This window comes from Linepithema humile, chromosome 8 (genome assembly GCF_040581485.1).
Source record: "Linepithema humile isolate Giens D197 chromosome 8, Lhum_UNIL_v1.0, whole genome shotgun sequence".
In the NCBI taxonomy this organism is placed as follows: domain Eukaryota; kingdom Metazoa; phylum Arthropoda; class Insecta; order Hymenoptera; family Formicidae; genus Linepithema; species Linepithema humile.
The window spans coordinates 7,808,235-7,834,626 of NC_090135.1; the positions used below are offsets into that span (position 1 = coordinate 7,808,235).

At 33.6% G+C, this 26,392-nt stretch overlaps 5 protein-coding genes and 2 long non-coding RNA genes across 11 annotated transcripts in view; 3 read left to right on the forward strand and 4 right to left on the reverse strand.

The window, feature by feature from the left end:
* Nucleotides 1-33: 33 nt before the first annotated feature.
* On the forward strand, nucleotides 34-3,524 carry Pcif1 (Phosphorylated CTD-interacting factor 1). Its single transcript, XM_012364165.2, has 6 exons — nucleotides 34-191; nucleotides 693-977; nucleotides 1,091-1,252; nucleotides 1,332-1,480; nucleotides 1,564-2,928; nucleotides 3,021-3,524. Exons 2-6 carry the CDS (start codon nucleotides 720-722, stop codon nucleotides 3,292-3,294), a joined length of 2,208 nt encoding a protein of 735 aa, XP_012219588.1. The 5' UTR covers nucleotides 34-191; nucleotides 693-719; the 3' UTR covers nucleotides 3,295-3,524.
* On the reverse strand, nucleotides 3,242-4,290 carry LOC137001432 (uncharacterized). Its single transcript, XR_010891446.1, has 2 exons — nucleotides 3,548-4,290; nucleotides 3,242-3,307 (listed from the first exon to the last, which is right to left on the reverse strand). It is a non-coding gene; the product is annotated as an uncharacterized lncRNA (long non-coding RNA).
* Nucleotides 4,291-5,389: 1,099 nt separating this feature from the next.
* On the reverse strand, nucleotides 5,390-9,135 carry LOC105670576 (jumonji domain containing 4). Of its 2 annotated transcripts, XM_012364059.2 has the most exons (6): nucleotides 8,732-9,135; nucleotides 8,181-8,589; nucleotides 7,961-8,097; nucleotides 7,628-7,893; nucleotides 6,678-6,755; nucleotides 6,477-6,618 (listed from the first exon to the last, which is right to left on the reverse strand). In XM_012364059.2, exons 1-5 carry the CDS (start codon nucleotides 8,874-8,876, stop codon nucleotides 6,717-6,719), a joined length of 996 nt encoding a protein of 331 aa, XP_012219482.2. In that variant the 5' UTR covers nucleotides 8,877-9,135; the 3' UTR covers nucleotides 6,477-6,618; nucleotides 6,678-6,716. The 2 variants fall into 2 exon arrangements, with proteins under 2 accessions (XP_012219589.2, XP_012219482.2); XM_012364166.2 differs by lacking the exons at nucleotides 7,628-7,893; nucleotides 7,961-8,097; nucleotides 8,181-8,589; nucleotides 8,732-9,135 and adding exons at nucleotides 5,390-5,881; nucleotides 5,950-6,220 and having other exon boundaries at nucleotides 6,321-6,618; nucleotides 6,678-7,471.
* Nucleotides 9,136-9,324: 189 nt separating this feature from the next.
* Nucleotides 9,325-11,827, forward strand: S2P (membrane-bound transcription factor site-2 protease). Its single transcript, XM_012364058.2, has 6 exons — nucleotides 9,325-9,598; nucleotides 9,846-10,121; nucleotides 10,346-10,696; nucleotides 10,765-10,923; nucleotides 11,077-11,334; nucleotides 11,456-11,827. The coding sequence occupies exons 1-6, from the start codon at nucleotides 9,524-9,526 to the stop codon at nucleotides 11,822-11,824; spliced, it is 1,488 nt and encodes a 495-aa protein (XP_012219481.1). The 5' UTR covers nucleotides 9,325-9,523; the 3' UTR covers nucleotides 11,825-11,827.
* On the reverse strand, nucleotides 11,679-13,616 carry TfIIA-S (Transcription-factor-IIA-S). Its single transcript, XM_012364060.2, has 4 exons — nucleotides 13,383-13,616; nucleotides 12,974-13,078; nucleotides 12,763-12,892; nucleotides 11,679-12,596 (listed from the first exon to the last, which is right to left on the reverse strand). The coding sequence occupies exons 1-4, from the start codon at nucleotides 13,452-13,454 to the stop codon at nucleotides 12,565-12,567; spliced, it is 339 nt and encodes a 112-aa protein (XP_012219483.1). The 5' UTR covers nucleotides 13,455-13,616; the 3' UTR covers nucleotides 11,679-12,564.
* Nucleotides 13,617-15,601: 1,985 nt separating this feature from the next.
* LOC137001433 (uncharacterized) lies at nucleotides 15,602-18,187 on the reverse strand. 2 transcript variants are annotated; one of them, XR_010891448.1, is made up of 2 exons: nucleotides 16,403-18,187; nucleotides 15,602-16,236 (listed from the first exon to the last, which is right to left on the reverse strand). It is a non-coding gene; the product is annotated as an uncharacterized lncRNA (long non-coding RNA). The 2 variants fall into 2 exon arrangements; XR_010891447.1 differs by having other exon boundaries at nucleotides 15,602-16,285.
* A 185-nt stretch (nucleotides 18,188-18,372) lies between these two features.
* LOC105670535 (serine-rich adhesin for platelets) overlaps nucleotides 18,373-26,392 on the forward strand; it is a 258,685-nt gene continuing 250,665 nt past the window's right edge. For 2 of the 3 annotated variants that reach the window (XM_012364087.2, XM_067360244.1), the window contains exon 1: nucleotides 18,373-19,645. The gene's annotated coding sequence lies outside the window, so the exon portion shown is untranslated. The remainder of the gene's footprint in view (nucleotides 19,646-26,392) is intronic. The other variant, XM_067360245.1, reaches the window with a different exon arrangement.

The following is a 26,392-nucleotide window of genomic DNA, read 5'->3' on the forward strand; positions in this document are numbered from 1 at the left end:
GGTCTCTAACTTCATGTGATAAAGAATTTCTGCTCTTGAGTGTACATACATATTTCAATTCCTCCTGATTCCTTCAGTTTAAGCAAATGGCGTCGGACGGATGGGTATTGTTGCGTTGAATTTCACAAATCATGAATGAATTCTAAATACTGTCGCATATTTTTCATGAATCAAGGATATTGTTAGTTCTGGTAAGTCTGCTTTTGATTATGGTATATTTTATATAAATAGAATTGATCTTGCTGCGCAAAAAACCGCGTATTTTCCAAGACATCCCTTAGCATGTAAACAAACATTACAATATTGAGTATTATCAAGTTTTGAATCTTGATATTTTGATAAACTTCGTGAATATCATGAATCTATTTGTATGTTTTTTTATAATTTATGTTTACTATCATTGAATTCTGCATTAATTTTGTGTAGAAATTGCACCATGCTTTTGCTTTAATATCTCTAATAATCTATCGTAATTTTTTGTTCTTACCATCTTTTCAACGGTTTTTTATGAACTTATAGCTGTTGTACAATATTGTTTAAGTGAGAAAAATATATGTAAGCACAGTATGAAAACATTATGTCATCTATTTGATAGGATTTGTTATTTTAATGCTGTAAACTGCTATATTGTATATATATATGTATAATATGATTTTTATTAATAAATTATACTAATTTATATATTTTTTCAGTATTCTGCAGCAAGGTACATATCAAACATGAACGAAGTAAGTGGAGGAAAGCAAGACATACCTAATACCTCGAGCTGGGAAACTTTATCTGGACAATCGGTGCCTTCGTTGCCAACCATACATCATCATCATCAGACACTACAGCAGGACACAAATTCAACAGTAGCACAAGTCATAGTTCCTACACCTGTAAAGCTCCAAACACCTATATTAACACCAGTGCAAACCATAGCTGATCATTGTCCTCAACTCGGCCACATACAACAAACGCCTTTGATAACTCAAGTATGACAGGAAAAAGTCTTTATAAGATCTCTTTTTTACTAGTCTTGTGCTATCAGTTTATAATAAAATTTTATAATAAAATTATAATAAATTTTATAATAAAATTATTACAGGGCACTATTACACCACCAGGCAGCTTTCCGGAATCCGAATTATCCTTGGAACTGCAGCAACAAGGTTGGAAGAAATTTTGGAGCAAACGAGAAAATCGACCATATTTTTGGAATAAATTAACTGGTGAATCTCTGTGGGTAGTACCTTCCTTAAAACCGCAGGTATTGCAGACTATCTTAGATTTTTTGTATTTTGTAACAAAGAGTTCAAGATCTGATATATATAAATGTCGTACCAAAGTTTGATCCGATCACGGATCCACTTGGAATTTGCGGCGTACCTCCTCCACCTGGAAATGGAGCGATTCCACCTGGTACACCAGGTGGTACGTTGAAACGAAGAGCATCGGAAGATGGAGCTGTTCCACCAGCGAAAAAATTTGTATTAGCGTATGTGTGCAGTTTTACAAAATTTATAATGATATTAAGACACTTATTTTAATAAATAACTAATTTGTTTATTATTACATTAGAGGTCCGTGGGATCTGGAGATACCTACAAATGTTATAATATATGAGAGAGCACCGTCAAATTTATTGCACGTGCATCCGGAAGCGGAAGCCCTGCGCTGTGCCTTATTGGCAAAATTACGGCAATGTTATCAAGAGTTATGTCATACTCGTGAGTGTATAGATGCACCAAAAGATTCCTTCAACAGATGGTTGATGGAGCGAAAAGTCATTGATTGCGGCTCGGATCCATTGCTGCCAAGCCAATGCTTCCCTGAGATTTCAATGTCTATGTATCGTGAGATTATGAACGATATACCCATTAAATTAGTAAAGCCCAAGTTCACGGGAGATGCAAGGAAACAGCTGTCACGTTACGCCGAAGCCGCGAAGAAGATGATTGAATCAAGGGCGGCGTCATCCGAAAGTCGAAAAGTAGTCAAGTGGAATGCGGAGGATACTTTCCAATGGCTGAGAAGAACAGTGGGTGCGACGTTCGACGATTTTCAAGATAGACTCGCCCATCTGAAACGGCAATGCCAGCCACATCTCACAGAGACGGTTAAAGCTAGCGTTGAGGGTATATGCTTGAAAATTTATCACCTGTCAACGGAGTACGCGAAAAAGGTGAAAGATAAGAACAATCAGATTCTCAAAGACAACGGTCTGGGAGACGTCATACCGATAGGAGGTCCTGCTAGTACGCAGAGGAAAGTTTGGTGTTACTCAGTGCAATTTTCCCTCCCCCCACCGAGACTTCCGCAAGTGGATTATCTTCCTGAGCGTGAGCAAACAATGCTGCGCTTTCATGGTGATACCATGTGTATTAACAATACGCACCTTACTAAACTGGAACATTTGTACAGATACAACTGTTACGACGACAAGAAATTCGAAATGTTCTTACCGCGTGTTTGGTGCATGCTAAAACGTTATCAGACGTATCTTGGAATCAATGAGGGCCAAGCGACACAAATGGCTCTTCCTGTGACGGTTTTCGAATGCCTTCAGAGATCATTCGGCGTTACGTTTGAATGTTTTGCTTCGCCTCTAAATTGTTACTTTCGGCAGTACTGCTCTTCTTTTGCCGATACGGACTCGTACTTCGGATCGAGAGGACCATTTTTAGACTTTAGGCCAGTCAGCGGATCATTTCAGGCTAATCCGCCCTACTGCGAGGAACTTATGGAAGCAATGGTCAATCATTTTGAGCGTCTTCTGTCTGACTCAGCGGAGCCTTTGTCGTTCGTGGTATTTTTACCGGAGTGGCGAGATCCAGCTCCTAACGCGCTCATCAAACTTGAGGGCAGTCACTTCAAACGCAAGCAAGTAGTCGTACCTGCTATGGAACACGAATACAGACACGGATTTCAACACATTCTTCCAAAGTATGTTTATCAAATCACAAATAGATATAGCATACGCATAACATTGATATATGAATTGTAAAGTAACTTCTTCCTTTTTTTTTTTATTCCAGAGGTGAAGTGAATATCCGAGCGGTACACGGTACATTAGTTGTATGGTTACAAAATCCAGCTGGCGCTGCGCGATGGGGACCTACTGAAGAACGAGTGGAAGCTTTACTGGAGGCATGGCGACCCGGTCGGGAACGAGAAAGGGATAGGCAAGAACTTCTTTCTCCACCGAGGCAAACGCACCAACCGATACCATCAACGCCAGTACCTGTACCGACAACGCCAGCCACACCAACTATGCCACCCATACAGACACTACCCAGTCATCCTATATAATTGTTGAGTGATTCTGAAAAAAAGATACCACATATACAAATAGTGTCCACGTTAGGAGAATATCTCCGTGAATCTGATTTATACTTGTAATATAACTAGCTTTCTTGCTAAGGAAATTTATTTTGTATTGTAGCAGATAATACAAAATTTAAATCGGATAAAAAAATGTAAAAATGGAAAGAAATGTTAGTTAATTATATGCAGAGAAATTAAACAATATAGGAATAATATATAGGAATAATCTAAACCTTACTTTATAAACAGCAACACTTTTGCGCTGATGATAAAACCCCTCGACGACACGAATGAACATTTTTGGAAAGGATTTCATAGAAATCATGTAGTTTAGATAGCTGATGATTGATTATTCGGCCTCTTCATTCTATACCAACAAAGGAATGAAAGTTCTATTGTTCACTTCATTGATAAATAACAAAATTAGTATAAGGATTATATTAGGAGACATACTTAACGCATAGGTACAAGAAGAATTTACTTATCAACACAGAAGCACACATTACAGAAAGTCTAAACTTTGGAGTAGTGGTTAATTGTTGCTGATCAATGTGTTAGACTTTGTGATATGTGATGCTTTAAATATTAGATATACTTGCTATGCAAGATACAGATTGATACTATTGAAAATGTCAGAAAATTAAATTTACGGGATTAACAAATGTGCGGATATATGTGTGTACGTGCGAGTGGAACTGGTTGCCTATAAATCTGCTTATTTGTTTTCGAGAAGAAAACTTTTATCAAAAACTAGCGATAAAATTACTTTATCACATTTTTAACCATGACAATCTTTTTCTTTTATATCCAAAAAAAGAAACAAGAGCTAATTATGCATTTCATATTAAATAACTCTTTGACCGTGCAATATTTTGTATCATTTTGTAAGTTAAAAGGGATGTATAAATTAAACTTTCTACAGGAAAAAAGTACATTCTTTTGGTTAATAAATATGTACATGTGCATCGTGTAGAAAACATAGTTATGATACAATTATGGTTTTGTCCTATTTCTTTTTTTTAAATATACTTCATGTATTTTATTATAAAAAAAGATTTTTTGAAATTCTGCAAACAATTAAAAACATGTGATGAATTATTACAATCTGTTTCAAGCATATCTGTATTAAATATTGCATATATTTGAGAGATATATCAATATCAGTTAGAATTGGACACTTATGGAATAACAGGGCTAGATGCACATTCATAAATAAATATATTACACATGCATTACTGAATTAGAAAATTGTGCTTAAGATAGTTTCAAACATGTTGGACATTTCTCACTAAAAAAAATTAATATTTACATCTTATAAATTTTATATATTTTTATTAAAATGCTATGGGGTATACTAGCGTATACACGTGCATACATGTGTGCATATAGATGCGCACATGCGCATGCGCGTACGTATGTATGGTTTTATTTAGGCATAAGGATATTTTTATGCTTTATATTACTGAGATAGTAAATAAGACAATACATAAGAGTTAAATATAAGTTACGTTTTATGAGAATATTGTTTAACAGGCAGTATATATAGACAATATACGATAGAATTGCACTATAACTTAGTAAAGTCTAATAAATTTTTATTGTAAATCTTTACATTTAGAGAAATTATGTTTAACGAGTCTAATGAGTTTATATGTTTAATGAGTTTTAAAAATTATTTTTTAAACTAAAACTTAATTTTATGTATCTGCACAAGTTTTTAAAATAATTATATTTAAGAATGTAAGATAATTATTGCTTTTTGCCATATCATCATATGTTGCACAATGAACATTTGCAATTTTTTAAAAGTTAAGAATATTTCTTTTTGTAATTACCTCATGCATTCTATTAATGTCTGCTATTATTAGATGGTATCTAATACAGTATGCTTACTGTATAAACATAAATAATCCTTTAAGATGCAACTCTGCAAAGTGTTATGTTCTAAGAGAAACTTTAAATAAAGTTAAGGGCGGAAATTTATACAACTTTAGATATAAGAGTAATATCCTTAGAACAGCAATTGTGAAAGTGTATGTTATATTTAATGGAGCAAAATTCACAATATACTTGCTAACAATTTGTTAACAACTGAATTTTATTTCACATTATTCATAGAGAAATTACATTTTTCATTGTTACAGGATGAGTCAAGAAATGAAGTAATGTCTTTCAATAATACATGGGCTTCATCGTTTTCGCACATTAAATTGTATATAGAGAGATCTTGCGCATCTTTGATAATGTCTTTCAATACGTTTTTCAATGCTCGTAAATCAAACAAACAGTGATTACGTCCAAAACAATACTTATTAAAACTTATAACTTGAGTCTTTTCTATCATAGCATGTAAACGATTCTTAGCAATAAATGATATAAATTCTAGAAACTGTTTATAGTTCATGCCATAAGTGGCTTTTAGCATCAACTGACAATGTTCATTCCAGTTTTTCATGTCTTTGCAATCATCAACTTCTTTCATGACAGATCTTAATTCTTTTTTTAATGCATACCATACATTGGTGATATTACAGCCATTAATCCAATTATGATTAATAGAAATTGTATCCTCCTATGTGAAAAAGGGCTCCATTAATATATAATAATACTTTTCTCTTGCAAGATCCTATAATTATTTACCAAATTCCAAACTTGATGATACCATCCAGATGGCACAAATATAATTTCTCCTGCTTCTTGAGTTACTTCAAAATATTTTAACTTTTCACTATCGTACATTTTATATTTTGTATGATCATTTAGTTCCTCTGAAATTGCATCGTACGCTAATTGCCCATATAAATCACGAAGATGGTCTTCCTCATGCGGAGGAAACAGTAGCCATTTTTTCCTTCCAACTATATTTGCAGACCAGCTATACGATGTAAAAACATCTGCATGTAACGGAGTCCTGAACATTTTAATAGCAACTAAATCAGTCTTAATACACAATCAACACAAGTACAATTTCAAGATTTTTAACAAGATTATAAAATTGAAAATATATTTACCATGTCTTTTTTGGCCCCATATATACAAACATGTAATCATCATTTAATTCAGGATGAGCAATATAATATTCATTCAACCAGTCAGATACAAAATACTGAGGCACTTCATAAATTGGGATATTGGGAAAGCTTTTTACACAATGCCAATCTTTGAGATACAATAATGGCATTGCTTTAGCATAACTGTTTTGTTTATATTTGATCCAATATTCCAAATAAGTTTCCATGCACATATCATCCTTCAATTGCGAGTTGTAAAACTTTCTGTTACAATCACTAACTGGGACAGTGGAATGTCCTGGGCAATAGAAATTATGTTAATAATAGTACGATATAATTCTGTTTTTTTCCACATACCAAATAATGTGCGAAGCACTTCAAAATTTGGTGCACCATCTAGTACCCATTCACGCCTACATGGCCAATTCTCAGTTGCTTGCAAATTGATAATACATGGTTTATTACGTATTAAATATTTAGAAAAGAAATCATTATAAGTCACTGTCGAGTCAATTCGCTCAACTATATTAGACACGCAAGTGTCCTCGTCGATGGAGTATAGACTGTTAATCTCAGTAAGCGTTGACATAACCAAAGTTTAGTCTTCATCGTTTAAACTAACATGTGTGAACTTATTATATTTACAACAAAATAACAATGATATTTACAATATCTTAACAGCGACTGACAGCGATGCACCTGTTCGAAAAGATGTTCATTTCTATGTCATTGTTAACGACTTATATAGAGTATACACTCGTGTTTTTCATAGGTCACTTTTGGATTAATTTATCAAATTGTTAAAAACACTAAAAATTTACCATAGGTTCGCGTACTATAATTAAAATATCACGTAAACTACGTAAATAATCTACGTAGACGTAATTTTGAAATACATTTTACAAACTCAAATCATGTTAGCTGAGATTCAAACCTCACTTAGACATTCACATCCCCAATTAGCGAAAAAAAATAGCTACAACTCAAACTCTTCAAGATTTTTGAAGATTCAATCCATTTTGTTAAAAAAAATGTCTGGCTCGATTTTAGCAAACCAATTTCGATAAAACGAGCAAGTAGTACAAGTAAACGCGCGATAAATCGGACATCCCTTCTTTTCAATAGTACGACTCAATGTCAAGCCAAACATTTTCTTTTAAGTTATAAAATTTTTATTTAAATTATGTTTTTCAGTATTGTGACAACACTAATTAAGAAATGTAAAAACGGATGTTTTTTAAAGCATTTAATTTATTTTATATACTTAAATTATACATATACAGTGTAAAAAAATTTTGTTAACTTACTTTTGTTAAATTACTTTGATCCACCAATATTGGTCTGTTTTGTTTTAATAAATAACTATTTTGCTGAAGTATACTGTCACATATTTGAATGTTATCTAAAATATTTTGCAAACTCCAATGTTTTTTTAGTAAGGCAATATTCAGATCGAATAATCCATATCGAAAGCATTGCATTTCAGTGCATGTAGCAACACTATGAAGCTGCATTCCCAAGTCATGAACTATAGCTTTTAAATACATATCACTTTCGTTTATACAAACAATTTCTGAAAGAAAATATATAAAATGTACGATTATCATATTTATATGTAAGAGTAATTGTTAAATATTTACCTAATGTGAATTCAGGGGATGTAAAATCTGTACATTTTATAGTATATATCATTGGGATGTTTTTATCTGCAGGTCTAATTAGACCTTGTACAGCCAATTCATATGCAGCTTGACTTTGCATATCTAATCCACATAATCTAGACACATTTAAAAGAATGAATGTTAATTGTGATCTGTGGTATTAATTAATAGTATCTTACATATTTATCACATAACATACTCAAACATCTTTCTTTGATGAACAGCCTGCATGGAAGCACATATTTTGTCAATTGCATTGCGTCTTATAAATTTGTATGTAGCTCTTTCAACAATTTTTCCAGTTTTAAAATAAGTGTCTGTTGCTTGTCCCAAGATACCTTTAACTCTATAACTGATCGGAAGCTTGGAATCTTTCAGTTTGTGAATCAAGCCAGTACCACTGTTCACCCCACAGATCATAAGTCCTGACATATCTTTATGTAGATAATTAGCGCATACTAATTTAAAATCTTTAGGTTGATATCTTGGTCCTACTACTAATGGATGATCTGCATAGCTGGGAAATTTAATTATCCTCATTTTCTTTGTTGTATCACCTTCAATCTCTACATGTCTGATCGGTGGACGTACATACATATTGTTCAAGTCTGAAAATCAGATATTGTCTTATTTAAAGAATATTTTGACGGTATATATTACTTCAAGTTTCACACAAAGAAGAATAAAAAAATGTATATAATTAAATATCTAAATAAACAAGAGCTTAAAGATATATAATCGTAATCTAACCTTTACATAGATTATAAATTATAGTATCTCGTGTATTAATGTTTGTCACGATGGATGGTTTGCAAATAGCAAATATGCCATTTAACGCTTTCCATGCTATTCTAGCATCGGAAACTACATGTTCTTTTGGAATCAGAATATTCATCTTTACGTTAAAAACTCAAGAGCAAAACTGTTTATTTTCACTCATAAAATCATTATGTATATTATTATCAATTTGAATACTTTTTATTTAATCTAAACATTAAACAATATAGCAATTACATAATTAGAATATTTTTTGGATCTAATTTTATATATTTTATAAAATTAGATAAACACTTGTGGGAGAAACAAAATAACAACAGATAATCACATTTCCAACTCTAGAGAACGCGATTTGGTGTCCTCTGGCCGCTGATAAAATTGGAGGACGCGATTAGGCGTTCTCTGGCCGTTGAATTTAAAGAACATGATTAGGTGTATTTTCCTTTCTACATTAGTTTTATTATTCTATGATGCATTTAAAAAATTGGCGCCAATCTGTTATACTCAAGTGAAAACAATTCGTAATTTTAATCTTTTTACAATCTTAACACAACTGGATTTAATGTGATTGTTATTTTCTATAAAATAAATATAACTTTGGATTCTTGCATTTCTTATTAGAATGCATACACATACTTCTTCTGACTGACCTTGTCATGGCGGATAAAAGCTGCCGGGATAACCTGTATCACTTGTCGTTGACAAAACACAGAGTAGTTATGAAAGAAACTGATATTCAAAATACGAATTAAAATAAACAGAAACATGGACGCCTTAAGTGTATTAATAGTGATAATTGTGATACATTGTTCATTATTCTTCTTTGATACATTTTTTAAGGTAAGTTACACAATTTTCTTATAATATCTGTTCTAATTTTATTTTTGACAGTGCATCAAAAAAGTTTGTACAATAGAATAATTATTTATAATATAAAAATAAAAGTTTTATATATGTATAAAATAATTAATTATTAACATTAAAGTTTTTTATTACAAAATTTGTATAGATTAATAAATTTTAATATAAATTTATGATATAAATTATACTAAATATAGATTATGCTAATTTCTGATATATTTTTCAGTCCTGTTCACATTTTCCATATCTTTATTTTTTGGAGAATACTGGTCTGGAAATTCAATTATTTAGAATAAAGTGGTTTACAACTGCTTTCAATCGCAAAATAATAAAATGGGGAACAGACTGTTCTAGATTTTGGTCTGCTTGGTTCAATGGTGGTGTCATTATAAGCATTGTGCTTTTACCTGTAGCTATTATTATTATTTTAAAGATGACACTCAATATATGGCTATCTGGATCCTCAAGTGATGTCAATTCAGGAGTTATATTGGAACCTATGGTATAGATTATAGAAATAAAAATATATTTAAAGATAAAAGATAATTTTCAACAATCTTTAACATAAAAAAGAGATTATATAAAAGCTGATTTTAGTTAACAAAACATAACAAAACATGATATACAGTAAATTATTTAATACTAAATATAATAGATTAGAAGTCTTTCATTTTTCTATTGTACATTTTTATGTGTATTTTATGTTTATTATTTTTTATGTATTAGGTACCAGGTGTGAATATTCCATTCAGCGAAATTGGTTATTATGCAACAACACTAGCAATATGCAGTATAGTTCATGAAACAGGGCATGCACTTGCTGCAGCGAGAGAAGATGTTCAGCTGTTTGGTTTAGGAATCTTGATAGTTTTCACAATTCCAATGGCTTATGTACATATAAGCAATGAACAACTAGTTGCATTGCCATTAAGAAATCAGTTGCGCATCACATGCGCAGGAATTTGGCATAACATTATTCTTGCAACAGTTGCTGCAGCAATTCTTGTATTTTCTACGTGGCTATGGGCGCCATTTTATAATATTGGCTCTGGAATTTATGTGAAAACTATTCTACCAGTAAGTAACTAAGATCAAGCTAATGCATTTCCTGTATCATCAAATTTATTTTGTTGCTTTATTTGCAGAATTCACCTGGATTAGGACCAACTGGTCTTTCGGAAGGTGACATAATATACAAATTGAACAATTGTCCTATACGGCACAGTGATGATTGGTATGATTGTATGCTACAAGCAGTGCAACATTCAACACCTGGTTATTGTGTTAAACAGTCATTTATCCAGGTAGTATTTTTGAAATATACTTACCAATTCGTATCCTAATTACATTATTGAATATCTGTTCCATCCTTATATTATTTCTTGCAAGCTTTATTAATATTTTAATTAATATTTTATTAACATTTTTGTGTTTTTAATTTTGATATATAATTTCAGGACTATGACGAGTCAGTACCAGCTAAGCAAACAGCAAATGGAATTGTAAATTGTTGTACAAGTGATAGTGAAATGAGTGGCAGCCTATGTTTCGAATATATTGAAGGTCCGCAAGCTGCTCCTCTTCACTTACCACCACATTCTTGTCTTCCAGTAAGAACAATGATTAATCAGTCACAGAATTTCTGTCAAGCTAGTCATGAATGTTTATCTCAAGATACTCATTGTATGAAACCTTCTTTGGATAATGTGACAAAGGTAAGTAGAAGCAAAAAATGTAACTTGTCCGTATTGAATAAACTTTCAAAAAAAATTGCTACATTCAAAATAAATTTTTAAAACTTTTCTGAATAACAAATATTTTCTTTATATATTGCAGATTGTACAAATAAAGAGGAAAGTAGGTAAAGATGTATTATTCTTTGGTCATCCAGCAGGCATCTATAGGACTGTTGATGTATCAGATTGGGTACCAAAATATTCTTTTCTGTATCCCAAATTGCCCGAATCATTGACATTACTTTGCAAATACATCACGATATTCTCAGCAGGATTAGCAATCGTTAATGTTGTACCTTGTTTCTTTTTGGATGGTCAACATATTACAAATATAGTTGTGCTTTATTTATTGAAATCCATACCACATAATAAAAATATCAGAGAAGTCACAGTACTTACAATAACAAGTATAGGTACAATTCTTCTTATAATAAATTTAATGTATTTACTTATCAATAAATTATTGTAAGTATTTATTGTAACTAATTATACACCATTTCATTTTTTACTTTCATTTGTAACTTATATTCTGTGTATGAAATTGATACAAAATCTTATAATGCCCTTTTTAGATAGATAAATTTTAAAGTTACAGAAATTTTTAAATAAAAGTATAAATGAAGAGACTGGTTTGTGTAATGCAAAATTATAATTATATTAAAATTCAAGATTTTTACATATTTTATACTAACTACCAATACTTGCAATTATTTATAGAAAAATACTGCAAACTCTCAAACTGCACATTTTTAAAAATGTAGGATAGAAAATTTCTTAGAAACGCAATGCTTTTTTTATCACTTAGTTATATGTCATTTGTACCGGTAATTATAAAAGTGGGCTAACTAAAAAATTTGAAATATATAAAGTTAAAATATCTCAAAAAATCATCAAAATATGATCAAAGTCCTTTCATAATCACCGATACATTTAATCACATGATTCACTGGAATGTCAATTACAGTTATTAAAAATCAGGCATATAAAATATTCACTGTAGAGGTAAGAACTAATATATGTGATTAGTGCAAATCTGTGAAGCAAAATGTACAAAGTTGTGCCATGCATTATTTGAGAGTTGCAGCAACAAATTTTTTTCATCTATTTTCACATTTATTGTATTTTGATTTCTATGTTATTTACCATAGAGATTGTTTTTTTTACAATATGATAAAAATGTTCCTTCCATATGAAAAAATACTAAATTTATTATCGTTTTGCTGTACCATCTGCATCCAATGCTAAAAAAAAAGATATTTTCATTATAAAAAGTAATAAAAATACTTATAAATAAAGTAGAATAGAAATATGAATTATAGGTTTATTAAGTAAGTTACTTAAAATACTTATTATTAATTTCAAGGTATCTAATATATCATAAACTAAATTTTTAAATCAAATACTTACTTTTTCCATCACAAGCAACAATTTTTACTTTGTCTACTATCGCAACTTCTTGAACTTCACGAAATTCAACATCATTTAGCATAAAAGTCCATACATTATCACAAAATCTATACGTGTTTAATTTACCAGCCTGTAACAGATTAATTTTAGTTTCTTTTTGAATGCAATAAATAAGCAAAGCTTACTCAAATATGACTAAATAGATATTTACCTTAAATGTAAGTCTTGATTTAACTCTAGTTGCAAGAGCTTGATTAATAGCTTTGTCAAATTGTAGCAACACTTTTATCGCAAGCTGTGGTGTTATTTGTCCATACTGTAATATATATTATTATTAAAATATAATATATAATATAAAACATAGAAATAAAAATTGTTCTAAATTTTAAGAATGTAATCTCAAAAGTATATCACATTTATCATTACTTAACTAAATTTAATTTCATTAATTTTTAATTTTACAAACAATACACATATAAGAAAAATACTATTATTCTTGAAGTTTATAAAATAAATAATAAGTTCAATTAATGTAAATTACTTCGACTATCCTAATCTATCCACATTTTTTTATTTAGTTTAGGTGTTCTTAACCTATTTCGCATTATTACTGTTCTCACCTGTATCAGTTCATCAAGACTTTCTTGTAGCGTGTTTCCTAATGTTGTATTTCTGTATAATTGGTAAGACATTTTCCTAAAATCTATCGCAATAAAGTTAAAAGTAAAAGGCGTCAAGCATCAATCAATAATCAATTAAATAAAAAAACGTTTTCTTTTTTCACATATCTCACTCTGTATGTCAATACATATGTACATGTACCTAGTTCAGTGTGGCTCCTGTGTGTGGCGTGTGTGGTGTGTACGGACTAAAAGTACATTCAACAAACTTGCATAGGCACATAACATAAGGAAATTAACCAATAAGATGACTAATATAATTATATTTATGCAGTTTATGTGAATGTACCTTAAGACTTCTCGCGCGCTCTGATTAGTTGACAAATTAAATTCAGAACTACCAATGCCTAACAAAAATTCTCCATGTTTATATTGGTGGCACTGCATGTTTATGTTTGCGGCGGAAAGAAAGTTAAAGAAAAGTTTTAACAATATCGCTCTTGTAAAATTCGAAAATTTTGATGATTGTAGAATAAGAATAAAAGATTAAGAAGAGCAAGATCAAAAGATTTTCGCAACAGAAGACTGGGAGAATGACTGCAGCGCTTTATAAAGTTCTGTTTATAAGAAAGAAAGGGCGAAAGAAAAGATATCTTTTCGACAATCACGTAAGTAAGATAGTTGCATCGATCGGATGCTGTGCGATGTGGGAGTGCAATGAAAAGCGTCTTTAAAAGTAGTATAGGTCTATATTAGGGGTGGATGTCGACGAAGAACGGGGAAAGGATAGGGTGAGCGTGCGCGAACGTGGGGTAGAAACTGTCCGTGAGTATTTATGTAGCTCGCTTCCCAGAAACTTTGCAAGAACAATTTATTACGGATATACGTGCCATTTGGAGAGTCAAAACTTTATTATAACATCGAGAACTTTATCGAGCAAGGAGAACTGGCTCCTCTTATCGATAATAGCGAGATGTGAGGGTTAAATTGAGTTTAACCAGTATGAAATAAAAATAGAAGTGTTTTAATCAGTTTCGGAAATACTATAATAATTGTGTTACGTTGTTGTTTTCGCTTGCTGTTATTAAAATTTTGAGCTCAGACAAAAGATTTGAACATTTTGCATGTTTGAACTATTCAAACAGTTCAAAGTAAAAAAAAAGAGCGCCTGATTCGCCATCTCGAGCCGCTTTTCAATATTTATCGCCAGTGCTGACAATCCATAGTTCATGTTATGTGCACTATAAGTTTTCAGCACTGCAGTGCGTTTTGGAATATGGCGTCGGATGGTTGGAATTATTCGAATGTAATGATTAATCTGTAACGTCGGTTCGTAATGTTGGAAGCTTTGAGCAGTTTGGACAGAAAGTTGAAGTAAAATGGTACGCATAGGGAATAAAAGATAAACAGCCTTTTGTTTTTGCCTAATTTTACGCAAATATCAATATCAACGTTTTCAACCACGATCGCGACAAATATCTTATTTCTGACAAATAACTGCCGATTTATTAATTCGCGTAATTAATTACTTATTAAACGCCTTAAAACACAGATATATATTATTTTTCAGATTTAAGAAGCGCGGAAGCTTATGAAAGCAGTTTGGGTTTGGTATATATTCGCCGTGGCGAATGGCACACGAAATTAAATGCGCAATTTTCTTCTGCCGCTTGTTTGCCTGCTCCAGACTTCGCGTTAAATGAATCATAGCAAGGTACGTGCAATTTCGTGCTTTCCTCGAGTCTTTCTTTTGTTATCCTAGCAAACACTAATCAACAATAGTATAACATCAATATTAATATTTCCCACTAAATAACATTATTGCAATATAACATGTCTTGTGCATAACTATTATATTATTGAGTGGGAAATTGTAATATTGATGTTATATTACTGTTAATTAACTTTGCTAAGATGATATGACAAAGTCTACATTGGAAAAATAAATAATATTATTTGATAACAAAATACCGCTAGATTACAATCACAATCGTTGTTTTAAAAAGTCTAAGATTCTAAGAAAATAATCTTTTTTAGAACTGTAAAAAAGATTATTTTCTTAGAATCTTAGACTTTTTAAAACAACGATTGATTGTGATTTAGCGGTATTTTGTTATCAAATAATATTATTTGTAATTTTTGTTTTAAAACAAAGTAAGGTTTTGTTATTTATTTATATTTTTAAACTTTTTTTATTTTTTAATTATGGCACAATGAGAAAATATATAATCAATTATTTATAATTGAAAAGCAATTGCTGCTTTAATTTTATAATTATTTAAAACTATATTTCAATATAAATTTTGTTGTCGAAACGATTATGTTAGGATTGAGACACCCTATAGGGAGAACGGCGGTAAGCGTCGGTCGTTGCCAGGGCAATGAATCGCAGATTGACGCAGGCGTCGCGACGTCCGGCCGCACGCTCACTCCCATTTTCCACCCCTTCTCTTTCCTGCCGAAGCGTGCCGCTGCTTAAAGCGTGCATTTCGCCCGGTCTATCCCCTTCCTTTTCCGTGACACAGACGGTTAAACTTGTGAAGTTTGTCGCATTATGATTTATACGGGAAAATTCTGTCAAAGGTGTTGACTTTGGAGATCAGAGCTATGTACCTCTTTAGATTGATTTTAAATTGCTATCCAATTATATTTCATGTTTTCGTTTGATTATGATGAATATGCATGCTTTGAGTCGCGGCATTCCTCTCTCGCATTCTACAATATTTTCTGAAGAACGCTCGAAATCAGCGCGATTGCTTTACAGCAGCTTCGTACCTTATATCGAAACTGTATATTTGTTTAATTGGTGATTATCTCACGTTTATTTTCCTTTGACGTGACACAACTTGCTAATCTTGAGATTAAAAGAAATCGAAGATAGGAAATCGATTGACGAAACATTTCTGAAGAATGCATATAGTTTTATGCATACTTTATAAATTTTAACGCATAAAGTTCTTGCGTAAATTGCGATCAATGTTGGTTTTAGTTAATTTATTTGCTGAAAGTTTCGAACTTACATAATGCTTTCAAAATTAAACGGATGTCGAAAAGTTTTGAAAGGCGATACCCAGAAGCTGCCGCTTAAGAACTATGTAAAATTGAAGTTCAATATCCGTCGTTGTATAAATCGCGGATGTAGCGTTTCCGAAGCAGTTGTTTAAGTTGTACTACTTGAACCTAAAGTTCGAAGAATGGATAACGAGGCACTGTAAATAGGAGTGATTACGTCACTTGATTACATGCAAATTGTTAGCAGAGTTCTATTCTATTCTCTCGTATATAAGATGTGGAGCCTTTTGATATATAATTAATATTTTTATACATTCAAGTGACATGCGTTAACAACGAAAATAATTATCGAAATTTTCTACACATAAAAGATAGATTCACAATACAATAACACATAGAGAAACTTAGCCATTATTCTATACTTATCCGGAAATTTGCAAGCAGCTCTTCATAACTATTTCTTTTCAATAATATTGAGTTTTCGGTCAATCATCTTGCACAAAGTATTTTAAAAAGTTGTTTTTAAAAGTATTTAAAACTTAAATTGTTTATAATATACACTCTATACATATTTCAGGGTCCATTAAAATCGAAGTAAACTCTGAATTGTGTTCTTGTTATTTATCGAATTGCGCCGCAAGCGCGTCGTGCTACTCGAAAGTTTGCCCCGCGACTCCGCGAAACGCCTCGCGAGTCGCGTATATACGTTTAATACGTAGTGCGCATCCCCAAGGCAAGAAGTGAGTAAGAGAGAGAGAAGAGAGATAGTGGCAGGAGGGTGAAAAGAGCCGTACGCGTGGAATATATACAGCGTATGTCGTGTGGCAGCGTCGTCGTCGGCTCGAGCGGCGGTGGGGTCGGGTGGAAAAAGTTGGGTGAAACTTGAAGGAGAAGTAGAGAAGGAAGCGCACAGGATATATAGGGAGGAAAGGGTGGCACGCTTGTCGCGGGCGAAGAGGAGAATTGGAATGAAAGGAGGGAAATGGGGGAGGGGGAGGGGATGGATCTGGAAAGAAGAGGGAAGTTCGGCGGAGACGCGCCGTAGGCAATACATCGTCGGATTGCTACTGGTAAACGTAGAAGCGCGGAAGGTGATCATGCTTGGGGTGGGTAGTAGTAGTGACGACGACGGTGTCGACGGTGGTGGCGGCGATGGTAGTGGTGACGACGGGCAGGGTGGTAGTGGTGGAGCGGCGTGTCCCGACGCGCCGGGAAAGTTTCGTCGAGAAACGCGGTGTGCGCGGAGTGTGAGAACGCGCGGGGCGAGCGAGAAAGAGGAGAAAGTTGGGGGTGAGTCGCGCGCGGAGGGAGAGGAACGGGATAGAGTTTGGAGCGAGAGTCCGGAGGACGGCAACGCGATGCGGAGGCAAGGTTTTCGTCTCCAGTTCCCGCTAAGCGGCCGACAGGTTTGGAACGAGCGCGGGTTACGGTGTTGGCACGCTCGCGTGACACGCGGGTTAGCGTGCATTATCTATCTCCTATATAAAAGTAATAAGGGTATATAGCGTGCGCGTAGTGGCAGTTGTGCTGAAGGAGAACGACGCACGTGGCACGCGCTGCGAAACGGCAGAAGCTTACCCGCGATGACTTCTGACCACTACCGGCTGATAATGCGGCCGGTAAAAACTTGGTAGCGCGGGAAGGATCGAAATCGCCGGCGCGGGTTCACGCGTGCTACCGCGGCGGTCGAGTTCACGCGTGGCACTACGGGCCGCGAAGGGTTGTGAGCGAGCGAGGTCGACGAGCGCGCGGCCACCCTTCCACCCGCCTCCGCGGCTCCACTCCTCCTTCGGCGCGTTCTCTTTCTCTTCCTTCTTCTCCTTTACCGGCTCCTACTCTCACTGCTTCATCTCTCTCTTTCTCACGCTCTCTACCCCTAGTGAGATATTGATTTCCCTTAGCTGACTCCCACGAGGGCAGGCGGCAGGCAACCAGGTACGGCTACCGTGCCGCGAGCAGACAGCTTCCGACCATCGGAAAGAAACTATCATATGCATTTGAGAATGATTCAATCTATATTAAGTGGATGGAACACTTTGTCTGTCTTTATTCCACATTGCCCCGATGGAACTTGCGTGTCTTCGCTCGATTCGGTTCGCTATGGAGGCGCTATTCCAAACATCCACCACGTGCTTCGTGCGCTTGTGCTATTGTTTTACAAGATTTCTATTTGAAACTCTAAGAACTGGAGAATTATTTAATGCGCTCGTAGCTATGCGAAGGGAGCTTTAAAGACACAATCGGCCTTTCATTTTACATATAATGCAACTCGTACAAATCACTTAGCAAGCTTTATTACTTATTCATAATTACTAAAGTAATTAAAGTACTATGTAAACAATTTGCTTTATCAATGTGCACCACAGACTATCAAAATATATATGCAGTAAAAAGTAACGTTGACAATTACATCTTACACGTTGCATATTGTACTTCCATCCTTGTGAATGCCGTTTTTTAAAAAAGTTCTTAAATAAACTTTTACAATTAGCGAGAAGAACGTATCTAGCATTCAACTTGCTACTCATTCGAGAATATTAGTTTCTTTCTAATTACGCTTCCGTTGTTTCGCGAATTAGCTCCGCTCTCGCGCTAGCTGTTGTTTGATAATCTGTAGGTGTTTTGACAAAGTTTTGCGAAAGTGCGCGGCCATTTTGGTGCCTGCGCATTGCCGGCGCCGACGAATTCGCGAGTGACATGAAACTTTTTTATTTACCGCGTTCGTGCTTACATAAAGACAGACAAAGGGTGGGTGGAGAGCACGGGGTAGCTCGGCGGTGCAGAGAGAACCGCCTTCCTCCTACTCGAAGTCTACCTACCCCATATGTATTTGCCAACCCCCCCACCCGGTTGCTGCCGCCTGCCGCTTTTCAGCAAAGTTTTCCGGAGATCCTGGAAATTGCGAGAAACGACGAGAGTGAAGAGAGGTCGCGCGCGCCCACCGGAGGGGAGAAGCGACGATCGCTCATCATCCCCGTGTGCTCTCGCTAGCATCCCTTTTCAGCGGGTTCTAACCTAGTAACAAGTTTTCTCTGTTGGTAATGCTAGGACGCATGCCAGCGGTAAACGTGTCGCGTGCGGGCTGACGGAAGGGATGAGTAAAGTGGAGCACGATGTGAGATACAATTGTCGTGAGATGACTTGTTGTAATCGCATGAAATTCAGGAAAGTTCAGAGATGTGTGGGACGTGACAACGTGTAAATCGCGCGGATAGTTTGGCGCATCGTGACGTTTAATCAAGACGTTCGAGGTATGAATTATTTGTTTCTATTACCTGCTTAAGTTAACTGACGTTTAAGTTAGACGATAGATAAGGGTTGCAAATAAAGACAGCAGCACGTATGTTGCATGTTGTACATTTTGTTGCACAAGTTAAAAGTCGTTCTCTTGTGTCACGTGTATGCCTTCTCACTAACATTTAAATAATTCAAGAATTAGTTGAAAACAAATTTTGACAGTATTTTATATGTTTAAAATATGGATTTTATTTTTTTTTAAATGTATTTTGTAGATTTTTAATGCGCGAGTCTTTTACATATTAATATTCACACTTTAATATCAGCATCAAAGTCGGAAAAACTATCCCATTAATTTTTCAGTTATTTTTAATTCTTGATTGCTTTAAACATTCCCCGTTTTATCAAATTGAGACATAAAGATAAGTAAAGCTTGCAAGCGCGAAGTTAGGCAAACACTACATTTATGCCGCAGCAACCCAGGTCAGCTGATGGGCTGCTGGCCCGACTATATAACGTTGCTTGTTGTGAGAGTATCAACGCTTTTGATTATCGGGATTCCGTGCGCGCAGACTCAATGCGAGATTAATCCTCTGCGAGGCAACCCCTTTCACTACGAGCTTACCAATACCAACTCGTCACAGGTTCAAAAGTTTTCTGAGCGTCGAAAACTTTTGCGCTTCTCTTTTAGACGAACAAATTCTATTAAAAACTAAAAATTCTAATTTACACCGCACATATAATTACAGATTTTGCATTAACGAAACGCAGAAAACGATAATTAATTGTGTAAAATTGACTTTTAGTCTAAACTTTCATAAATATCACAGTCAACACAGAAAGTTCAAACGATCAAACTTAATTACACGTTAATTCAATTATGCAATACAATAGTTCATTTATATTTTGCGCACCTTAACATTTACGGTAAATTTTACATAGTGTGATATTTTAATTCCTTTTCTGTGAAGTCTTTCGTTAATATTTATAAAATGTTTATCTTAATAAAATGTTTTTTCTATTTTATGATACACCAGTCCACAAAAAATAAAAACGCTTTTTAAACGATAAAAATTCAGCAATTTTTAAACCGCTAAAACTCGATAAAAAATCATTGCAGGCGAAAAATTAAAAAAAAAAAAAAAAAAAAAAACGTTTTACAGCTTGAAGTTTCAAGTTTTACGTATTTTTACGTATTTTTTTTGTTTTGAGAATTTTTTATCTTCACAATTCTGAACGCGAAAAACAAATACATTGTTTTTTAAAATTGCATGATTTTAAGCTTTGTGATTCTGCAGCTAGAGAAAAAATTTTTCTTGGACAATTTAAGATAAGTACCAAAAACTACAATATTTTACGTATAAAACGCGTTTTTAAAAACTTTCCCACGATTTTTTTAACCGAGTTATGCAATTTTGAAACCAACTTTACATTTTGTGAAAAATGAACTTTATCACTGTCATAAGTGTTATCCAATTTGCACCACGTGGAGGTTGCTGGTTTAATTTCAAAGTCGTATAACTCGACCAAAAAAATTCTAAGCAAGTCTAAAAAAATGCATTTTGCAAATGCAAAATAATGTAGTTTTTGTCGTAACTTTTTCGAGAAAGATTTTTTCTTTGGCTGCAGAATGTTGAATTTGCATAAATTTAAGGAATAAAACAATGTGTTTTCGCGTTGAAGATTGTGAAAATAAAAATTTTTCAGAAATGGCTAAGAGCACATGAAAGTACAAATTTCAAGATTTAAGATGCTTTTTTAATTATTTGTTTACAATAATTTTTTATCGAGATGTAGCGATTTGAAAATATTGCTCAATTCTAAATGTTTAAAAAGTGTTTCCTATTTCTTGTGGACTATTCGATGCGCGTATATAGAAGAGATATGTGATATAATATTCTATAATCTCAAATAGCTTAAAAGTTATATAATATACGAAATCTTTTTTTGTATTTATTTTGCCTCATTATTAAGCTCGCATTGCATTTACGCTCTCGACATTTTTTTCGCGTGACATACAGCAAAAGGAGTGTCCACATTTCCTGCTTTCGCATACGAGACATATGAGACATCGTCATAAACAATATCTCGGTTGTGTTTAATAACACATGTGATAGTAATCCGATGTATAGCGAAACAGAGTACTAATTAAACCGCTATCATGCTGTCTTTTGCGCTGCGATTTCACAGCGCTGGCATTGTGCTTTGAATTCCATCAAGTGGCTGTTGGCCAGGTGCTTTTAGAGTTTCCCGAAGTGTGATCCTTTCAACTCCGATTCCCGGCGCGTGCGTCGTCTCGTTGTCGTCGCTGTCGACATCCTCGTTGACGTTTGCGTTGACACCGTCATAATTCTGTTCCCTGTTCTCTATTTTCCTTGAATCTCTAAGAAAACACAAATTGCAAGCTAATTTTGTATCGTTTTGTATTTTTTTACGCAATTATGTTTTATTCTGACGTGATTTTTTTTGCCCTTTTTGTCTCGTAAATGTGTCATTATAAGATGAACAAGAGAGAACCGTGTTGTAAAAAAGTAATTGCGTTTGTGAAAGCTTTTTTATTATTTTTCTTAAAAGTTTGCAAAAAATCTGCATATAGTCTTTTGCATTAAAAATATCTATAATTCTTATTAATAATGCATGTAAAAAAGTAATTTCTTCACAGTCTGCATTAACGTTTTATAAAAGAAGGTTACTCTATTATTTATCAATGCATTAAGCTTTACGCGTATATTCGTATCGATCCACAAATTACTTTTTGTTTAGCGTATGATTAAAATTGTATGATTAAATTATATATATAAAAAACGCGACTCTCATATCTATTTATACTGCTAAGCTGTTTTAAATTTGATATTTTAAATTTTATATGTATCAATAGTGTATTTAAAAAAGAAATACGTAATACAAATAATAGAAATGAGAATCATATTGATTTTTCAATTCATTATAAAGTTACATATATTTATTTGTTATACTGAAAAATGACGATAAAAATAACGATAAAATAAGAAGCATTTTCGTGAAAACTATTTTGAATACAAACCGCAATTTGCTTCTTATTTTATTTCAGTTCAACACAGAATAACATATTTTAATAAAAGATAGCAAAATGAATGTAAAGCAACGAGACAAGAATAAAATTTAAATTTAAAAAGTGCAATCAATGTTCTAGCTACTCATTTATAAGATCTGAATATATGAATAAATAAAACATTATTTTATGGAAATGTTATTTTATGGAATAAACAAAACTTATTTCATGAAAAATACGATTGCAATAGTTATAAATGATATGCGTACATTGAAATGGTTTTATAATGGCACATTTTGAGAAATATATTAGCAGAACTGATATAAAAAAGAGATTACGCTAATGTAAAAGTTTTATGAAGAACAAGTAGTTGGAACTACATAATTTTTCTGAAATCTTGCGTTGCGAATATGTTTGCAAAGATGTCACGGAGCGGATACTCGTGACGAAAGTTAGAATCCTGTCGTTGAATCAACACGCTTTTTTATGAGCTCAGTTAAACAACATCAAATAATGTCGTTTTACGATTCTCATTTCTCTTCTTTTAATCTTTATATCCGATGAATATCATTCAGAAGTTTAGAATGCCGGAACTTCACCAAAACGCAATCTTCCGTGTCATACACTTCGCCGCTGCGATAAGGAATATCAATCTGTCATAGTTATCCGTATTTTTCTGGACAATTTCCCGAACAGATTTCTGTTTTCGAGAACGTTTATCACGTATAATAGCTTTACGATGAATTTTGCCAAAAATGCGAGTCTGAATCATTAAAGTCTTTGTTTGCCGGAAGAACTGACATTTTGAAATGAGTGATAGCAACGATATCTCAAGCTTCGGTATCCGCTTGGTGGTCGTCGTTGTGCTGACTCTCGGCGAAAAGACTCGAGATTGTCGAGAAGTCGGATGTCGGGACAGACGAATGAGAAGTAACGGAGAGTCAATCGTGCGGTTATAATAGTTACGCAAAACTAGTCAGAGAGGTATTGACACAGCGTATCGGATGCCCGATCAACCGAAACTCTTAGTTTGCATTTGTTGAAAAGAGAAATACATAGATCGAACGGTGAAGCATAGAAAGAGCAAACACATATCCGGGATGATTAATTTTTTACTTCTGTTATATTTTGTTTCCAAATTAGAGAGTGATTTTGAAAATGTTTTTTACAAAATAGAAAAATATGAATCAAATTACAAAGCTAACTATACTGTAACGAAATAATTTCTCCATTTAATTTATAGATCGAAAGTATGCTTTTTATTAATTTTTTTATAACATTTTTGTTACAATTTTTCACGTATTTAATTATTAATATTTGAGTAAAGAAATTTTATTTGATATGCTGCTCTTTACTGATTACGAGACGCATCGAAGGGGATATAAATTTGAAAAAAGCATTGCTCAATAATAATCAGTTTTATATCGACGATACGAATGTCGGCTGAGGCAATGATTTCGTTCTCACGCAGTTTCGGTCTCTCACTCTCAGACTTGCAGTATCGGCTTCAGCCCCACCGCGGCAGCGAGAGTGGGGAAGTTTACGTCGTAAACTTCGGGTCTTAAGGGTGGAATTATAGTTCGCCGGAGCGAGCACCGCGCCACACAGTTGTTACCACGACGAGCGCTTTAAAAGTTGGTCCCGGCTCTTCGTGTTGGTTCGAGGGGAAGTAGGGAAGTGGATTCCAGGAGGATGGGAAGAGCAGAACGACGTGAAAGGAACGAGAAGGGGGGTGGAGACGGTTAAGTTGCCAGGAAACTTTGGTAAAACTGAAAAGTTAATTTCGTCGTGTTAAATTACTCGAGCGCCCGGGCATTAAACTTGCAAAAGTTGGTCGGATGACTGAAATACGTATCCTCCCTTCTTTCCTCCTTTTTACCTTGCTATGCCTTTCTTCTTTCCTTCCTTGCTCTTACCTTTGCTAAATGATCTAAGACGCGAATAGAGAGATAGTGAGATATGATTGCTTGTTTCGCAGAAATAAGAATGCTGAACAAAAAAGTTACATATGCGTATTTAGTAATTAATACCAGTATTTGATAATGAATGTACGGTAACTGAAATAATTCACTATATTTTATTCTATTCAGGGATTTACAGATAAATTATAATGATATATTTAATGTTGAAAACTTCAAACTTGCAGCAAATAACTTTTTTCTCTGTTAAACAAAAATCAAGTTTAAATTATTAAAAAAAATTGATGAAAAAACTTATAAACGAAAAGTAGCTGATGAAATTAGAGAGATACCTTGACGTTTAAGATATCTATAAACTTTTATGCTTAAACACCTGCTAAAATAGACTGTTCCGAAGTGGAATGCCTTACGAAATCTGCTAAACGAATTTATCGAATGTAATCGATCACACTTTATTTAATTCTTGGGTCGTGTTCCAATTCAGTTGAAGTTCGGAGAAGCGTGATCGGATAACGGGCGGTGCACGTTTATGGTAAATCGATGCAGAGAAAGTAGAAAGAAGTGGAAAGAATTGAGGTATCATATTGCAAAAATCTATTTATTCGCGTGATTTTTATCATAGATACAGTGAATTTTTTATTGAAAGATCGTAGATAATTTATGGATTTACCGCAGTGTGTTTGAATCAGAATGTGCTACGATAACAGCAATCAAGTATGAGGGTTTTCCGAAATCATTCGAATATTTCGAATATTGGAATATGTTTTAATAATGAAATTGAGAGAGGAAAAACTATAAAAAGAAAGAAGTTTTATTACAGTAACCAGAGTTTTATTATAGTAACAAAATCAATGTTGCTTAAATCATTTTAAGACGATTTAATAATTTTTATTTATAATTGCTAATTTAATTATTAGGGAATATATGTATTTAATATTAAAAATATAATGCAATAACTGTCTTGAAATATTCACGTCAAAAAATCTGAAGCAGTTTATTAAAATATGCAGCGGTGATTGTGTTATATTATCACTCTGGACGTATTATACATCAATTTTAGAAATTTTTTATTTATAATAAGTACTGTCAGTCTGATATCAAGGACGATTAATTGCAGTTATATGTATATACTAGAGCTGCGTTCAATCGATTTGCACGAGCGCATGCTGCGATTCTGTCGCAAATCAAAGCCAGTAATATTTGCAGTACATCTACTGTAAATTGCATCAAAATTAATTCCAACGCATACACTATATATGCTCCATAACTAATATCTTATTACATACTCTTATCAATTAATAAAAAAAAAATAATTAATGAGATACAAATCAATGCATTGCTTTGATTATCTCTATAGTCGTACGCTAAGTTATGTTGACAGTAGATGAATTAATTATGTTTTTTCAAGAGAAAATAATATTAAGACAATTAATAATCTACTTAGCGGATGTAGATTTTACATTATTATCACGATGAATGATTCATGTTAAATGGATAAACTTTTTTGCCTTTTTTGCTGATGCGTTAATCGGTAAAGCCCTCGTCGATACATACACGTGCTTGCAACTTGCACTGGAATGTATATGTATATGTGATGCGCGCGCAATGTAGCGCGTGTGTAAACACGTGAGAGAAAGCAAACTTTTGCGACGGTTATAGGGGGTGAACTACCACATCTACTCGCCTACATGTACGCGAGATGTGCGGATTTTATGAGTATTATGCAAATTTGTACCAAAAATATTTTTTTTGCGAATTACTATCGATTTTTTATGTGCTTTTAAGACTCGAAGGTACAAAATTTATTAATT

Coding starts and splice junctions, on each gene's coding strand:
- Pcif1 (XM_012364165.2), top strand. CDS start 720: ATGAACGAAGTAAGTGGAGGAAAGCAAGACATACCTAATACCTCGAGC. Junction 978..1,090: donor AAACGCCTTTGATAACTCAA/GTATGACAGGAA, acceptor AAATTATTACAG/GGCACTATTACACCACCAGG. Junction 2,929..3,020: donor TTTCAACACATTCTTCCAAA/GTATGTTTATCA, acceptor TTTTTATTCCAG/AGGTGAAGTGAATATCCGAG.
- LOC105670576 (XM_012364166.2), bottom strand. CDS start 6,909: ATGTCAACGCTTACTGAGATTAACAGTCTATACTCCATCGACGAGGAC. Junction 6,221..6,320: donor ATGGGGCCAAAAAAGACATG/GTAAATATATTT, acceptor TAAAATGTTCAG/GACTCCGTTACATGCAGATG. Junction 5,882..5,949: donor ATCATCAAGTTTGGAATTTG/GTAAATAATTAT, acceptor TTTTTCACATAG/GAGGATACAATTTCTATTAA.
- S2P (XM_012364058.2), top strand. CDS start 9,524: ATGGACGCCTTAAGTGTATTAATAGTGATAATTGTGATACATTGTTCA. Junction 9,599..9,845: donor TCTTTGATACATTTTTTAAG/GTAAGTTACACA, acceptor TATATTTTTCAG/TCCTGTTCACATTTTCCATA. Junction 11,335..11,455: donor CTTTGGATAATGTGACAAAG/GTAAGTAGAAGC, acceptor TATATATTGCAG/ATTGTACAAATAAAGAGGAA.
- TfIIA-S (XM_012364060.2), bottom strand. CDS start 13,454: ATGTCTTACCAATTATACAGAAATACAACATTAGGAAACACGCTACAA. Junction 13,079..13,382: donor GTCTTGATGAACTGATACAG/GTGAGAACAGTA, acceptor TATATATTACAG/TATGGACAAATAACACCACA. Junction 12,893..12,973: donor AATCAAGACTTACATTTAAG/GTAAATATCTAT, acceptor AATCTGTTACAG/GCTGGTAAATTAAACACGTA.